At 32.9% G+C, this 18,626-nt stretch overlaps 1 protein-coding gene across 1 annotated transcript in view; it reads right to left on the bottom strand.

The window, feature by feature from the left end:
• The window catches only part of SLC4A10 (solute carrier family 4 member 10), a 287,806-nt gene that overhangs the window by 102,551 nt on the left and 166,629 nt on the right, over positions 1–18,626 (bottom strand). Inside the window, exons 6-7 of the mRNA XM_057318172.1 lie at positions 14,027–14,215; positions 4,244–4,335 (exon numbers count right to left, since the gene is read on the bottom strand). Of these exons, the coding sequence (XP_057174155.1) occupies positions 4,244–4,335; positions 14,027–14,215 (281 nt within the window). The remainder of the gene's footprint in view (positions 1–4,243; positions 4,336–14,026; positions 14,216–18,626) is intronic.

Raw genomic sequence — 18,626 nt, 5'->3', positions numbered from 1 at the left:
TTATTATCATATTTTCATTTTTATTTTTGTAGCTAGAAGAAATGCACACATTGAAAATGCTTTAAATTAGTAATGCTTTACAATTTTACAATAATGCATAAAATTTCAAGGAGAGGATAAAAGATTACCTATACACTATTAACCCTGTGAGAAAAGCATAAAATATCTTCATAAGTCTTTTAGGGCCTAAGAGAGTAAAAAACTAAGTTTTTTTCTCCCAATGGAAAATAACAATTATACAATGTTAATACACTGAAACAAAATTTAAAGTGAAACAGCTTTTTAAGAAAATCTATAATTGATAAATTTGAATTATATTGGTAATACCTGTCATAACTTTACTGAGAAATTGAAATTCCACCCAAAAAACTTTCTATAAACTCATTTATTGCTTGACAAATGCTGTAGCCTCAACTATTAAAATCTGTGTCTCAGGCTGGTGGCAATCATACAAATAAACACCTTAAGATGCAATTTAATTAAATTAAGGAACACATAGTGTGCTAAAATAGTCTAATTTTACAAAAGGAAATATAGGATCCTAGCATTTAAATTTTTTTTGCATTACATAATACCGAATATATCACTGATTTATATCTATTATTTAAAAAATGCATAATTTCAGGTTTAGCAAATTTGTCTTTTGGTTTAAAATGTAATAATTTATAGTTAAATAATATATATCTGGAATAGACATCATATTATACTCATTACATTATATTATTCTTGGGGTGGTCATAGACTTGGAAGGAATAGATTATATAATACATTATCTAATTATATTATATAATTATATTTTTCTTGCATTAGCCCTATATTTTTGTATTTGTGCTAATACATTATTCAGAAGAACCCTGACAATCTAACTACCTTTTAATATAACAAAAGATCATATTTAAGAACCACAATTTAACCTTTTATAAAATTACAAATGTCTAAAACTGCTTTGAAGAACGAGGCTGAACTATATCCCTAAGACAATCCTCAAGTGGACTCAAACAGTTGGAATGAACATAAACCAGAATTTTCTGGTTCTCTGAATAGGACCTTGAAGAAATCAAGGTATGTACTCTTATGAATATGGATTCACATTCATGCTCCCGGCTCTCTAGACCTTTATGCTAAGAAGCGAAAGATGCTTTATTCTGGGCATTTGGTACTTAAGTTGCAGGTGAGAAACAGATATATCTCTAGGGAACAAGGTGAGACAGAAGATCATGGTGGAAAGTGTCTGGACGAGCCACATGCTGAGATGTGATGGAAACAGTGATGGGACTTAGGGAGAAAGTTTGTCTTAAACCCATTATAGAAAGAAAGTACAAGAAAATTAATAGGGATTCTCTGGGGAGAAATGGTGTGGTGACACTAACCAGCCACTGATCTTGAGCAGCTCTCTTACGCTCTCTCGGATTCAGCTTTCTCACTTTCTAAATGAGAAGATTTCTAAGGTTTCCCATAGTTCAAAGATTTAAAAATCCACTCATTGTAGTATGTTTCACATGCTAAAGATAGATGCAGAAGAAAGTTCCTTCTACATAGAAAATAATGTGAAGTCTTCTTTGGGTCATTTGAAATAAAAGAAACACGACTAACATCTGGGAAATACTATTTAGCCATCTTCTACATGGCAGTTTAAAAAACAAAAAGATATAGAGTGTTTTGACACATCGCTTTTTAAAAGCATTATGGGAAGCAAAAACCTGACAACTCAGATTATATTCAAAAGCATTCCTCAAATCAATAAATTTGATGAGCTTATCCATTGGAAGGGTTAAAAATATGTAGATTGAATGTACCTAGGATACTCTCCCCTCCCCCCTTAACATCACAAAATCCTACTGGGGTTTGGAATCTACATATTAAAGCTTAAATATTAACATAGCCACAGTAACCTGGAGACTAGCTGAGCTTTCACAAATTCACTACCAAACTGAAATCATCAGGGCTAAAAACCCTTAACTCATGTACCTGTAAAATCTGGCACCAAAATTTGTTTCCATAACAATGGATCACATTTGTTCTTTCCAAACCCTATTACTCTGCCCTCCGAGGTAATAAGGTAAGAAGTATTACTTGGAAAAAAGTTCCAGAACTAAAGGCTTAAATTACATTAAATCTCATAGGATTCATTCAACAAATACATCCCAAGCACCATTCAAGACACTAGACATCCAAGGGAGACAAAAACATATTAAATTCTGGTCTAGTATTTATTTTTGATACTATTTCTGTTAATATTAACAACAACGCAATAATAATAGCCACTTCTTATTGAATATCTGCTATATATTCAGCACTCTGCCAGGCTCTCTCTATATATTACCTCATTTAATCTTTACAACAAAATTAGAAATAGGTAATATTGTTCTTATGTTACATATGAAGGACCTGAATTGCAGAGAACTTCTCCAAGATCAGATAGCTTATAAATACTAGAGTTAGGATTCAAGATCTGATGTTCTTTCTCAAAGGCCATGTTCTTTCCAATGTGCCATGATATGGACAAGAGACTGGGGAATAGAGATGGTTGGCACTGAGTAGAGGGCTGTAGAAATTTCACTTGTCTGTCAAAAGATGAAATGGACCAGTGATTGGAAATGCAATAAGGAAGATAAGGATTAAAGGAAAGTATATATTTTTCTCTCTTCTGTAGTTCTAATTATTTTGGGGGACCTGAAGGTAAGACTACTCTCCCCGATTGACAGTATTCATTTTCTTTCAGATGTGATAACGCATTTGTGAAGGCTGCAAAGATAGGTCAGAGAACTAAAAGCAAAATGATATGGAGATATAAAATTCAGGGTCAAGGGGTTATATCCTTTAAAAAAGTTAAAAGGTAGTTTATTTCAAAGGATGTGATGTATTATCATTGTTTTTGAGAGTGTTAAATGTGCCCTTGTTATGCTGTTAGTGCCTGCATAAATAAGTAAGCAACTTTTTATGTCATTGCTTTTAAGATATTGTTTCAAATGGAGAATTACAGAAATTAAATGTATGGCAGTTTGTGACAATTTTATTCCAACTTGCAGATGAATGAAGATGTAATGCTTTAAAAAGATATGCTTTTTGGAGCGGCAAATGGAATAATACATTTGAACTGGCTTAATATTTGAATCACATGCCTCCATATGATGAAATGAGCTTTGAACCATTGTAGAAAGATAGCCCGAGTATGCCCTCACCTCTCTCTCTTGCTGGTGTGGAGGTCCTTTTTCATGCCTTTGTTTCATCCCACAGGGACTAGTATGCCCCTTTTGTTGGCCTCCCAGTCCCTGCACGCATAATTAACAGACTTAAGCTGGTACACCATGCTCCCATGGAGACTCCACCAGGCACCAGAGGGAGAACATGCACATGACTAGACCTAGACCATTTAGGCACTGGCATTCTGAAACAGCAACAAGGAGCTGATCGCCATTAATCTTCAGAAGCTTGATGCAGGCAACTTCTTCTACTCTGCCTCCCATTCCCACCTCCTCCCACTGTTACAGTCATTGCCAAGTGCTAAGTGCTTTCAGGGGAAAAAAAAAAAAAACACTCTGGGTTACTACTGTTTCAGCCACTCAGATAAAGAGAATTGTTGACACTCTTTATTTTTCATCAATATGGAAACTCCTTTTTCCTGGTCAAGTGTTAGTTTGCCATAGCCTACAATAGCACATATACACTGTCAGGAATTTGCTAACCAAAACCACACGTATTCTATTTTCTTAGAATATGTTCAAGTAAATGATTTCATTTGAATTGTCTCTATTTAGATGGATCCCTCAACAGAGTCAGTTGTTATTATGTTTTTATTCAAAACTCTGTTCAGTCTTATTAGGTTCTAGTGTTTCCTTACACTAAGGCCTTCCTGAATTATGACAATGAAGTTTATATCATATGGTTTGTTTTTCCACAAATAGAAGAAAAATGAATTTGAAAAAAATAACTAGCAATAGTTTCAACAATAAACTTCTATTAAATCTCTGCGAAGTCCACCTATTCTTTTTTTCTGGAAGAGATACATTATACCAAGTGGCTGAAACCTGAAGACTATACATAAAACTTACACATTTGGTGTTGTGAATAAGCAAAACATTACAGGTGAACTTAAATACTAACATCATCTGTAACAGTATCAAGCTCTGGCTAAGAAACAAAAAAAAATTACATGCAAAAAGTTGTGTCAACACCTCTTAAAATGGGTAGTAATTTCTAGTAATAATTCAGCGGCTTACTTAAATGAGAGAGAAAAGCCTACCTTGCTAAAGTCAACAGTGCTGTTTTCTCTGCTCACATCATTTTTATTTTCAACACAGGCTGGAGTAGACTGAGGAGAAACAACCTGACCTGCTAAAAGAAATTGTTATTACAGAATACAAACAATTACTTACACAATTCTAGACAGATTGAGTGAAAAATGAATTAATCTAGGCTAACATAGGTTTCTTAATGAGTTTATGAGGTAAGCATGGTCAATATAAATAGATCTATATCAATACAAATACTCTTATTTGTCAGTTACAGATAGAAATGGGAGAATTCAGTCAAGAAAAAGAAAGCCAATTCTCAGACTAAAACTCCATAGCCTAAACAGTTATTCTCTATGAAGAAGATCATCTGCAAAATATTTAAATCTAATCATGGTTTTGAAACATCATTGGTTTCTAAATATATATAAAACAAGATAGACATCTATGATTTAAGCTCAACCTGAAGAATTTAAAATGTAATTTTTTAAAAAAAGGCAAATATTTATCTAAATATTCAGATGTATCTGAATACACAACATATTTATAGCTTCCATTGCATCTGAAGAAAACAGACAATGAGAAAAAATGCTTTGACAAAAACTTCTAGAGATTTCTATATGACAGGGGCAGTCAGAAATACCTTTCCCTTGCACAGTACAGACCCTGTGAATACGATTTTATCCTTGTTACTATTCAATTATGTAAGTATACTGATATTGTCCTGCATCAGAAAAGACCAATAAACTTTAATTGTATTAATTTTCCATTAACACTAACCAGCAACTTAATTACTTTATAGTCTTCTTCCCATTATAGGGAAGATTACAATATTAGTTAAATGGACAGTAGAGGTGAGGATGTGACAATGGGTAATGAAATTCCACTATTCGCGAAATAGAAAGATCTTTTTCAATCACAGCTTATCTGAAATCTGTCCCTATTCAGCAATTAAATGATAAAAACTAACAAGTTCTGTTTACTCTTACTTGCATCTTTCTTCTTCCCTAACCTCCCCTCATCCTCACTTATTACTTTTGCTGTGAAATGAGTAATGGCAACCCGGCTTTGAAGCCTTGACCATATTTATGACCATAACTCAGTGACTCCAAATTACTGCTCTTATTCGCCTCAGCCTTAGACAGAAATGCTCTCTCCTCTCTCTCTGCCTGCCTCTTCTCTGTACCCTACTTAAATCCCAATTTTATTCAAAGTTCACCTTTAGTCTCATCTTCTCCACTTACTAGAATCTGTACTTATCTGACCTTCTCTAAACTACTAGCGTATATACAGATAGAAACTTTTCTTCAAATTCTCTCCTGGAATCCCATTTTTTTCTTTGTTACCGAGAAATTACCAAGCATGACTTAAAATACTAATAATTTGCTTTCAAATATTAACTATACTTTTGCTTTTGGAACAATTAAGCCTCTCAGGCAGGGGTCGTTTATTAACAGGTACAATTTTGTTATGTCTTAAAATTGTTATATTGCCAGAAAGTAATGGACTTAAGATTCTTCCAAAACTTAAATATTTCTCTGCTTTCACTACACAAAGTAAAATAATACATTTGGTGAAGATTTTTAAAATGAATTTTTAAAGCAAATTTACCTCCCACCATGTGCACAAATTCTGATTACATCAAATTCCAAGAGATACGTGAACTTCAGAGAAATGACAGACATAAACTGCATCAATTATTCTCATTCTCCCATTTCTAACCGCCATGTGCAGCTATGACTGTGAACTGTTCATTAGCAGCCATTTCATTTATCATTCTCAAAATAATAACTGTAATTTTAAAAAAACCTTTTACATAATGCATTTGTGCTACTAACAGATGTCTTCAATCACCAGTTTCACATCATTTCTCCATATTTTCATGAATTAGAACACTAGATATATTTAAACCTAAATTTACTGAATGTTCCATAAAATTGAGTGGTGAAATTCAAGGCATGGAAAAATTAAATACACGTATATTGGCTTTCTTATGATAATTTATTTCATGTGATATAAAACTACAGGGAGGGACAAATTATTTAATTCGATCAGCAAATACATACAAAAAGAGTCAATCCAATGCAAAATCACCCACTTTGAAGAGATTTAATTGGATAGAAAATATGTCATAACTTAAACTCTGAATACATTGGATAGCCTGTGTTTTCATATATATATACTTTAAAAGCAGAATATTTTATAAATTACCTTCAGCTCATGTGATATCTTTAAAACATTGGCACTTGTATTTCCTCTTGTAAATATTAACACTTTGAGATTTATTGTTCTATTCTTGTTCTAAGATGATGAAAATTTTACAAAATATTACCTCATAAAGGTAACAATCAGGAAGAGATCTGAAGTCTGTCTCTATGAATATTTTTTTAATAATTTTTATTTTGTTATATTAGTCACCATACAGTACATCCCCAGTTTTTGATGCAATGTTCCATGATTCATGATCTGAATAAGGTCCTAGTGGAGACTACTTAACTAGCAGAAGACATAGGAGGTGATAGGAAATTTCTTGCAAGTTCTAAATTCTAGAGATGTGAATAGAATGTATGCTCATATATGAAAAAGGCATTCAAACTACCAACCTATGCTATAGAAATATAGGCTACAAATTTGATATGTTTTATATTTCAGAGGTAATAGTTAAATAATAGTAGTAAATACAAGTAATAAATATATTTAATCACATCAACAGTCCTGCAAAGTTTAAAGAGAACTCCAAATTTTATTTCTTAATATGTACATTAATTTGTTAAAACAAAACAATAGACATTAAATGTTTGTATCTTCAAGGTAGTATCTGAAAACTTGGCAGGATGTAGAAAAATACACAGATATTGTAATTTAAAAATCAAACTGACAACTTTGGTTTGGGTTATTTTGGAAAAATAGAAGTCTTTAAGGGGCTTAAAATTGTATTTTTTATATATCTAGATCTATCTAAATATATTAATATATGTATGTAACTAAATCACGAAGCATAGTCTGTTGGATGACCAAAAATTCCACAAATTAAAATAAATTTTATGACTATAGTCTTTGTCTTTCTAAACACTGATCTCTTTAGTTTTTTCCAAAAATTACTGCCTTTCAGAAGAAGGGGATGGGCTTGGATTTCAAAATAACTTTTATTAATGTAAATACTATTACATAAAAATAATCAGTAAATATAGACTTTGAAAGGGCAACCCATATTTTCTGTCCGATGTTTAAAACAATAGTAATTCACAGAATGCCAATTTTCAGGTATAGGAATTTCCCTTCAACCAAAAGTGAGAGTATGTTTTCTAACAGAATAACAAAGAATTTGTGAGGATATATTTCCCTCCAGGACAAAATGGTATAATGTTAGGATTTAGCACCCACATATATGTGTGGAAGCTTTAGAAATGCTAATTTTCATGATACTATTTCTAATCATGATGCTACAATGCTTTTGAACATACATATTTTTATTTATTTCTTTATATTACCTTCATTTTACCCATTGATCACTATTCATATTAATATATCCTATAAATAAATGTCATTGCAATGTTTAATCATATCTGTTATTATAATGTCTAAATAATTTTGAGGCACGAAGATGACTATCCAAAAAAAAAAAAAAAGAAAGACAGAGAGACATTTATTAACTCAGGAGCCTAATTACATTTTGAGTATATTATTCAAAAACAAATGAAAAATGGACACTATTAGTATTAACTGGGAGATGGTCATGACTACTTAAATGTAAGCATTTAAGAAACCTAACATCATCCTACATATGTTTAGTTTTCCGGGTTTTTATAAATCTATTTATTTATTTATTTATTTATTTATTTATTTATTTATTTATTAAGTAGGTTCTATACCCAACATAGGGCTTGAACTCATGACCCAAGGACAAGAGTCACATCCTTTACCAACTGAACCAGCCAGGTGCCCCTATTTTTCCAGGCTTTTAAACTCAACTACTTCACCATCTTAAATCCAAAACTCTAATATTTGTCATACATCTTATTAATCAAAATGCATATTATGTCGTATTCATATTAGCACTGCTTGAATTAATTTTCCTTTGAGTCATGAATTCATTTTTTCCTTTGGACTTCCATGAGGGAGCATATATCAGTCAGATAAAAAAGTTATTATAGACCACATATTTTTCCAAGGCAAATTATAAAAGATGTGGGGCAAGCATGGGAGAAAACTGAGAGTAATTTAAGTAACTGCTAATTAGAAAATGAAAGCTCTGTCATTCTACTTGTTACTTCATAAATTTTTCATTAAGTCCATTGTGAGACTGGTATAGTCATTTCCCTCTTCATAAAGTTGGGGGGAAGGAACATGAAATTACGTCAAAGGTAATTTTTTTTTTATTTTAAGTAATGTCAATATCATTAAAGCATCTCATTATGGCAACACAACTGTAAAATATGTTCTCAAAATATCTGTAAAGTATCATATTAGCTCATTTAACCCCTTACCTACAGTTTTTTCTTCTTTAAATAAATTATGTCATAAAACAGCAGCTTTTTAACTTCTATTTGGCCAAATTCAAATCAATAGGAGAATAATATATCGCTTAAGTATAGCATTATTTGCTACTGCTTAACTGCTGAAACTCATGTGTATTGAAGGAAACTGGGATGAAGACATAAAGGTACATTACTATTAACCTTGAGACCAAGCTGATTTACACTACCTCAGAAACCTTCAACGCATTTAGAGTACCCAAAGGGTAGGAGATGAGGGAGGTACAGAGATGAGATGAGCCTGTTAGAGACAGACACAAGACAGAGCAAAATAAAGAAATATAAAGATGAATGACAAAGTTACATACATGTGTAACAATACATTTATTCATGGGAATAGAAAACATGAAGAAAGAAAGGCTAAATATTTAGAAAATGTTGATTAGGTGAGCTACATTTCAAAAACATAAAAAGTATGCACATAATTAAACTTGGAGATAAATTAGTATGCCTGAAAATAATTAATGTAATATAAGAAAGAATAAATTTAAACACATCATATTAGATCTATTTTTGCTGTTAATATCTAGTCTTAATATTCTAAAACTCAGTAACAACAATACAGCCTCTGAACAGAACTGTCAGTTTTGTTAACAAGTCACCTTGGTTTTTATTTTGGTTTTTTTTTTTTTGGAACAATGGAAGACACCTTTATTGAATAATAATGTTTACTTCTGATATCTACATGAATCTTTTAACATGTTTTCTCTCAAGTAATTCTAAGAATTGTAAGTATATATTTTTTTTCTTCAAAGGCAGAACATTATGTGGAATAATTTTTAAACTCTTTGGTATCTTACTTATGAGAGCACAGTATTTAAAAAACATGAAAGCATATAAATAGCTCAACACATAAAAACATTATACATCTGAAAATAAAAAGTACAGCATTTGTAAAAGAAGTGATTATAAAGCAATAAAACTGATTTCCAAAAGCCATAAATGAAAATCATTCACAATACACATGTGTACATTATTTTAAGGGCTGGAATCTACACAGGCCTACAGAATTAACTCATATCCCCATCCTTACAAATCTAAATGTTCTCCTGTAACCTATGGTTTTGAAAGTAAGTTAGAGACCTTCTGCTCTGTAACTCCTTTTGTGATCCTAAATAAAAGATGCAACTGGAAAGTATTTGTAAGAGGAGGGAGAAAAGATATGTGAAGGAAAAGAAATAGAGTTAGAATTATTAGTGGAACACGGTGGAATGAGAAAAACCTACACCTGAGCAAACACCTGAGTCTTAAATTATTTTTAAAACATATAAATGTTATCAGTAGGTTAATAATATTTTATATGAGATTTGTAATCCAAATGTCTCATTACCTAAATGATAAATACAAATATTGATATATTTACTTTTCAGATCATTTAACACAAGTCTTATTTTTATTTTTAGAAAGTCCTTCTAGTTTCAAGGAATTATTGAGTATTCTTGATATATTTATTCTGAGTACTTTCCACACATATCTTTTTCAGAGTTTTAATGTTAAAGAAGATATTATTTTTCTATTATTTCTTGCTGTTGTTTTGCCAAATGTAACTGTCACTTTTTATTGAAACATCAGAATCAGACATTTAATTCTCACAGTTTTGATGCTTAATGAAAAGTGAAAGTTAAACACAGCATGGTGGCATTCAAATGCATGGTGAATCCATAGCATCCTGCAACTTAGCCCTTAAGAGAATGTGCAAAACACCAAGAAAAAAAATTATACAAAAAAGTAAAGCTAACATATTTAGAGGTGAGACTGACAAATTATCACAAATCACTAAAAAAGTTATGAACAAAATAGTGCAGACTCAGGGAGGAGGGGAGCAAGGAAATCACTATCTTGCATATCAAATCTATAAAATGGGGAAGAACCACATTTGAGACTCACATTGAAATATCTGAATTTAATTAACCCTTGGGATTACTACCAAGGTAATAATGCTCAAGGAAAAGTCAATTAAGGAAGTAGAAACCTTATTCTATTTGACTCTATTAGACATCTCTACATAAATATCAGTTCATTTTTGAGGGAATTTCAGTTGTTTTACCTCAAAATTGACAGTATATTAAAAACAAGAGGGGGAAGGAAAACATTTTCTCTTTTCAAGTTTCCAGAAAATCCTCATTACATTATAATGTTAAAAGAAAAAAGTCAATCTTTTTGCATGAAATACTCTGCTGAAGATATATATTTTTTTAATAATAAGAGTATTATTTTCACCTTTTTGGATTTCTTAAAATCCTTTTGCATCTCTCTGTACTACTGCACACACACACAAAAAAGTCTCCATTGCATATTCTGAAACAATGTCAAATCTGTATTTACGGCTACGAATTTCGATTTGTTTGTTTATCTAGAATTTGTCAGTTTTTAGAGTTCCTAAGTAGATTGAGAACCTTAGTAATAAAGGTCTTTCACACTTTTTTTCACTTCTGGATAGGAGATTTATCTCTAAATTGGTGAAGTCTATACATATTTTCAGAATTCTCAACACACATAATTATGCAAAGTGTACGAAGAAGCAAAACAGAGTCACAAGGAGGTGTTATAAGCCTAGGCTTAGAAAACCATTTCTGACAGCATACTCTACAACAATACTTAATTGGGTATATGAATCTTATTAGAAATATTTCCAAGTTTTTATTACTCCAATGTGTGCCTCAAAAAGATCTCTACGTGTTTAGATAAAGGCTGATTATACAAATGGTGACAGAATCACTTCAGAAGTACTCACATTCTAGTTTTCAGAAAAACTAAGCATTTGCCTCAGGAAGGCAAAAAGCAGGCTTTCAGAAAACTTTGTATCTCTATGTATCTAAATGTAGACTTGTGATTCAAGGCTATAATTCTATCATTTCTTCTTATGTTTACCAGAAGTTTAAAGCAGTATCAAATACTGTTTCTAGGTCTACATGATATTACAATAAATTAGTCATCCAGTAAATTCATTACATTCTTCCCTCCATGAATAAAGTGCAATAAAGTTATTTTATAGTAACCATTATTCCCAGTGAAATTTGAAATATAAATTATGGCTAGTTCAATTCATGAGCCTTGCATTTTTAAATAAACACATATCCTTTTTATGGACATAGATTTTATTGTATAATTTCTATTAAAAGTAATCATGAAGGCAGAATTTTTTTAAATGTGCTTGCATTCATAGAGAGTTAGTTCATAGAGATATTTTAATAAGGTCTTCAGAATCATGTACACATAAACCCAACATCAAAATTAGTATATTTCTGAATCTGTTGTTTTAATATCATCATACGCAAATAAATTCTAGTATTATAAGCATAATAAAAGTACTAGATTTAGATTAAGTCTCAGAATATAAAAACTTCACTTTGTCATTTTGTGTCATTTTGTGTCAAATTGTGATTTAGAATATGAATATATTTTGAATATATGATGTGATTTAAAGCAAATCATAAATCCTCAAAATGCTCAGTGGAATCTACAAATACAAGTTGGTATACGTTATAACGTACTTAACTGAACTTACTACAGGTTTCCCTCGCTTCGCAAAAGTAGTGTTCCTATGAAACCCTTCATAAGCCAAAATGGCACGAAGTGAAGAGTATCCCTCACTTTCCGAAAGTTTGCCTTATGCCACTTCACTTTTAAGACCTACAAAAGTACAGTAACAGCTTTTTTTGGGAGCAAAGGCCTCTTTGGATTTCTTTTGGTTAATGAAAATAGGTACTAACGCAGATCTTTCATGAAAATGAAGTTGTGTGGGGCACTTGGGTGGCTCAGTGGGTTAAGCGACCAACTCGATTTCAGCTCAGGTCATGATCTCAGGGGCATGAGATCCAGCCCTGCATTGTGCTCCATGCTCTGAAAAGGGAGTTTGCTGGAGACTCTGTCCCTCTGCCCCTCCCCCCACATGCACGTGCATCCTCTCTCTTTCCCAAATAAATAAATCTTTAAAATAACCAAAGTGAGGTGGCATAACGTGAATTTTCAGAAAGCAGGGGATACTTGTGTATGCACAACTACAGATTGCTGTATAAGGACAATGATTTTAAAAATCAAATAAGTATTTAAAAAATCATTTTGCCATTGAGAACTAGTTTTGTGCCCTGAAACAACAGTACATCTAATCATCTTCATTGATTTATTAAAGTATTTATTCTACATGTATATATGTGATTCAGTAGTAGGAAAATTGGTTTAAAAATCCCATTTAAAGCACAATGTGGAGAAAATTCATTTTCACGCGTTTGTATTTAAGGCATCCCTACAGCTTTTGAAAGTAGGAGTGAAATGTCATAAAATAGTCCGTGCGGAAACATACACGCTTTAGTGCATTTGTGCAAGTGACAGTCTTTCTAGTACAGCGTTTGAAGTTACTTTTCATTAATTTTTATCTTTTAGAACTGGGAATTTTTATAGCTGATGTAAGTTTAACAAATTCATATCCTCACGATAACTTTATTTTCCTTCGTAATACTAATGGAAAGGATGGATGTACAAGAGATTCCTAAGCAGCTTCTTTATTGTAAATGATGAAGGTTCAAATAGAAGCAAGGAGAGAACAAAATACAAAAGAAGGATAAAACAGTCTGAAGCACAAGCCATAAAGCGTAAGTCATGACTGCTAAAAAACAAAACAAAACAAAACAACAGTGATTGGTGTCATCTGTGCTGGTATGTGAAGATAGTAAGTGCACCGTGGCTCCAGGGACATCGAAGACGCAGCACTGCAAACAGCAATGAGCCTATGAACTGGAAATCTGGCTTAACATACGTAGAGCCACAAGCAATGCACTAGTTGGTCTTTTCAATCATAATCTCTCATGGAATTTGTTGATTACGAATAACATGAAATCAATATCTCTTTTCCACAAACAATAATTGGTGATCATTATTCATTTTTAACTTTAAAAAACCATAACTCAAAGCATTACATCACATTCTCAAGTTGTGGGACGAAGACTACGCCCTTGACAGGACTACAACTGATGCTCAGTTTATGTTTGTTGCATTTGAGTGTGTAACTTCTTATTCGATAAAAGTTTCCTTCTCATTCTTTCATGAACATTTCAGGAAATTTAAATTCTTTGTTAAAATTTCTATAATTTGATGCTTGATAATCAGACTATATACATACAAAAAAGAAATAATTCTACTACAGCAATCTGTATTTCAATAGATCATTTTCAAATAAAATATGTTTTAAAGAATTTAGAAGCACTTTAAAATTTCAGATACCTATAATAAACATAAAGAGTACAATAAAGAAACATTTACCATTTTTATCCATGGAATTTGGTTCTGATTGTTTCTTGCCAATATCAGCAAAGGAACGAACAATGGGAATTCTATTGGTGAGTTTTTTCTGATTCTGGTGGTGATGCTGTTTCATCAGTGCCTCATGAACCCTGTGGCGTACGTCCTCATTGAGCTGACCTGAGCTCACTTGTTGGTCAAGGACCATATCTGAAGGAGGAAGACAAGAAAAGATTAGCACAGTAAATTAGCATAGTATGCAAGCAGCAAACCACTAAGTCCAAATATACATACCCCAGATAATATGAGTCATCTTAAAATAGAATGAATTCCTTTAAAAAACTTCAAAAAGTTGTAACTTTTTGTTAAAACATTGCACCAAAAAAAGACTTGGGAAAATTTTACTATAAACCATTCAATTTTAAATATGTAATAATTTCATGAAGTATTATTTTTTAAATGGACATAGTTGCATTGAGAACAAGCACTTAATATTCTCAATTATTCACACTGATGGGAGGAAACAGTAGCAGGGATAATATCAAGATAATTAGTATGTTTAAAATTGTAAAGTGGTTTATACTTATATTTTAATATGGTTCTTCTCTCTTTTTCTAGCAGAAAATGATTTCCAAGTTTCCTCCTTAAGTAAACAAAAGTCCATCTGCAAAAATCTGATGCAGGGAGGCTTAGGCAGCTATCTAGTTGGTTGTATTTGGAGAGTAAACAATTCTTACACTGATATAAAGTCAGCCCCCTCAAAGCTTCCTTGAAAATGTATTTATATTAAAAAGGTCTTCTATAACCATAAAACAAAGAATAAAGGTGAGATTTCAGAGGGCTATAATTAAGCAGATTGATATTTACCATATGTAGTGTCAGAAATGTCTATAAAATAAGTAGATGAGTAAATTTTAAGTTTTTTGGTACTACAAAATCACTTCAATAAACCTCATTGTAGGAAGAAGGATGGTAGATGGTGAAGTTGGAGGATCCTGAGCTTACCCCGCCCCACAGATACATTGAAGCAATAGCTACATTTACACAGCTAACTGTAAAAATGCCTGAAGAGTGGCAGAAGAGACATTCCACAGCTAGCCATAGAGAGAAGGTTGCATACAAAAGGGTAAGGAAGGCAGAGATGTGGTTGGGAACCAAACTCCTGGCAGTATTAATCCCAAATAGAAGGGACATCACAGACATGGAAAGGCAAGAGGATCAGACCCCACACCAGGCTCTCCTGGCACTGAGGACCTACACTGGGAGGACTAGTCCCCTTAACATCTGCCTTCGAAAACCAGCAGGGCTTAACTCCAGGGGAGCCTGAGGGCAATAGGAAACTTGAGTCTCCACTCCTAAAGAGACAGCATACTAAATAATTCAGCTGAAGACAGCACAGAAGCAGCGGTTTGAAAAGTGCCTGGGGTATAGGTGAAGGAAACTTATTGACTAATCTTAGAAAGTATACCAAAGAGGCAGGGATCTACAGGATATTTCTCTGAGAGCAAAAGTGCTGGCAGGTGCCATTTCTTTTCCCCTCCTCCAGCCTAGACAGCAGGACATTTGTGGGAGCCAACTCTACCAAGCTCCATCTACCCTGCTAGCACTGTGTGCCCCAACTGAGCATTCTCATGTGGTTCCACTTCACTCAACCTTCTTGCCTTTCCAAGCATCCCTCCAAAGCAGCTCCTCACTGGATCTGACTCCAGAAGCAATGACAACGAAAGCAAAAATAAACAAATGGGACTCTATCAACCTACAAATCTTCTGCACAGCAAAAGAAATCAACAAAATAAAAAGACAACCTCCCGAATGGTAAAAGATATTTGCAAATCATATATTTGATAAGGGGCCAATATCCAAAATACATGAAGAACTCATACAACTCGACATCAAAAAATAAAAATAAAAAAATACACAACCTGATTACAGAGGACCTGAATAGACATTTTGAAAAAAGAAGACTACAGGTGGCCAACAGGCACAGGAAAAGATGTTTAATATCACTAATCATGAGGAGATGCAAATCAAAACCACAATCAAAACAGGTGTAACCATTCCTTACACATGTCAGAATGACTAGTATCCAAAAAGATAAGAAATAACAAGAGTTAGAGACAATGTGGAGAAAAGGGAACCCTCTGCACTGTTGGTGAGATTGTAAGTTGGTGCAACCACTGTGGAAAACAGTATGGAGGTTCCTTTAAAAATTAAAAATATAATTACCATATATCCAGTAAGTCCACTAATGGGTATTTATCCAAAGAAAATGTAAACATTAATTTTAAAAGATAAATGCTGGGATGCCTGGGTGACTCAGTTGGTTAAGTGTCTGCTTTTGGCTCAGGTCATGATCCCAGGGTCCTGGGATCAAGTGCTGCATTGGGCTCCTTGCTCAGCAGGGAGCCTGCTTCTCCCTCTACCTGCCGCTCCCCCTGCTTGTATGTTCTTTTTCTCTCTCTGACAAATAAATAAATAAAATCTTTAAAAAAAAAAAGATAAATGCTTCCCCATGATTATTGCAGCATAGTTTACAATAAGCAAGATATGGAAGCAACCTAAGTGTCCATTGATAGATGAATGGATAAAGATGGATAAAGATGATGAATGGATAAAGATATAGATATAGATAGATATAGATATAGATATATAATGGAATATTAGCAACAAAAAAGCAGGAGAGCTTGACATTTGTGATAACATGGATGGACGTAAAGGATATTATGCTAAGTGAAATAAGTCAGACAAAGACAAACACCATATGATTTCACATACATGTGAAATCTAAAAAACAAAAGAAATGAACAAACAAACAAATAGACTCTTAAATATAGAGACCAACTGCTGGTTGCCACCAGGGAGGTAGGTAGAGGGATGAATGAAATAGATAAAGGAAATTAAGAGGTACAAACTTCTACTTATAAAGTAAATAAGTCATGGAGATGAAAGGTACAACATAGGGAATGTAGTCGGTTATATTGTAATAACATTGTACAGGAACAGATAATGACAACACTTACGGAGTTGAGCACTGAGTAATGTACAGAATTGCTGAATCAATAAGTTGTACACCTGAAACTAATATAACATTGTATGCCAATTATATGTCAATAAAAATTTTTTATACTTCTATAATAATTTTTAAATTTTTTTAAATTTAAAAACATAGTCAATTCTGTTTTTAAAGAAATAATCCAAGTTGCAAAAGAATTTATACTGTATGATTCCATTTATGGCACATACACACATACAGAGAAAGGACACCATAATGATACACACCAAATTGTGTAAGAATGGGTAGGGGTAGGAGTAAAGGGAAACTTTAAAGTTTTGCCTTAGAATTAGATCAAACCATATAAAACTGCCATAATTGAAAGTCAGCAGTTTCATAACATTTTAATTTTTTGCATGAGGAGTTTTATGTAATAAAAAATACTAAAGAACACTAACCAATCACAAAATTATCTCCTTTTTCAAAATGAGGGGATTTGGAAGAGAGAAATACATGAAACAGAGGATTTTTAGGGCAGTGAAAATACTCTTTATGATATCCTAATGGATATATGTCATTATACTTTCATCCAAACCCATATAGAATGTATAACACTCAGAGTGAATTCTAATATTAACCGTGGACTTTATGTGACAGTGATGTGTCAACATAGGTTCATCAGTTGTAACCAACATAATTTTCTGGTAGAGAATGTTGATAATGAGGGAAGCTACGCATGTGTGGGGTCAAGGGTTTATAGGAAATCTCTCTATCTTCCCCTCAGCTTTTCGGTGACTCTGAAGCTTCTCTAAAAACTAAATTCATAATTTAAAAACAACCTCAGTATAATTAAACTTCTCTTAGATGATCAAATATTACTCTATTTAATTTTTTGAGGCACTAACTCCTTATATAAAGCAATCGTATCACAATGAATTGCCTTCCACAGTCCTACTGAGTGCAACAAAAGATTGAATATTAGCAGAATTCTCCCATACAATGTTTACTTCAGTGTAAAAGGGAAGAACTAGGGAAACAGACTTGGGTCACTGTATCAGATTCTAGCTGTGTGATCTTGTAAAGTTGGATAACCTGAGGGTTCTTACTTATAAAATGGAGATAATATCTATCTCTTATGCTGTAGGCCTAAGGACATAAAGCACCTAATGGAATGATTAGAATATTGAGACCTTCAGTAAATATTTCCCAGTATAAGATTTTCTTTGCAATTTCCATTAAGTAGGTTATGGGTCCCTGGTTTGGATTTTGTGGTGGTTTTAATGCATTCATATTTATTTTATAATAGTATATCAAGTAGACACAAAGTAGGGTTTATCAATAATAGAAAACTCAGAGGAGGTAGTTCAAGATGGTGATGTAGGAAGATATGAATTCACCTCTTCCCATGGACAAAACAAATATACAACTACATATGGAAAAAAAATAGCCCCTAAAAGAACCTGAGAACTAGCTGAACACCTGCTCCACAACAAAGAATAAAAGGACCACATCAAGACTGGTAGGAGAGGCAGAGACATGCTCTCACCAAAAACCACACCCCTAAAGGGGCAACCCACAATCCGGAGGGAGCTCAAAAAACATGTGTGTGTACACACACATGCACACATA

Source organism: Ursus arctos, unplaced genomic scaffold, assembly GCF_023065955.2.
Source record: "Ursus arctos isolate Adak ecotype North America unplaced genomic scaffold, UrsArc2.0 scaffold_1, whole genome shotgun sequence".
Classification (NCBI taxonomy): domain Eukaryota; kingdom Metazoa; phylum Chordata; class Mammalia; order Carnivora; family Ursidae; genus Ursus; species Ursus arctos.
Note: the sequence above shows the minus strand (reverse complement) of the source record. Positions and strands in the feature narration are given on the sequence as shown.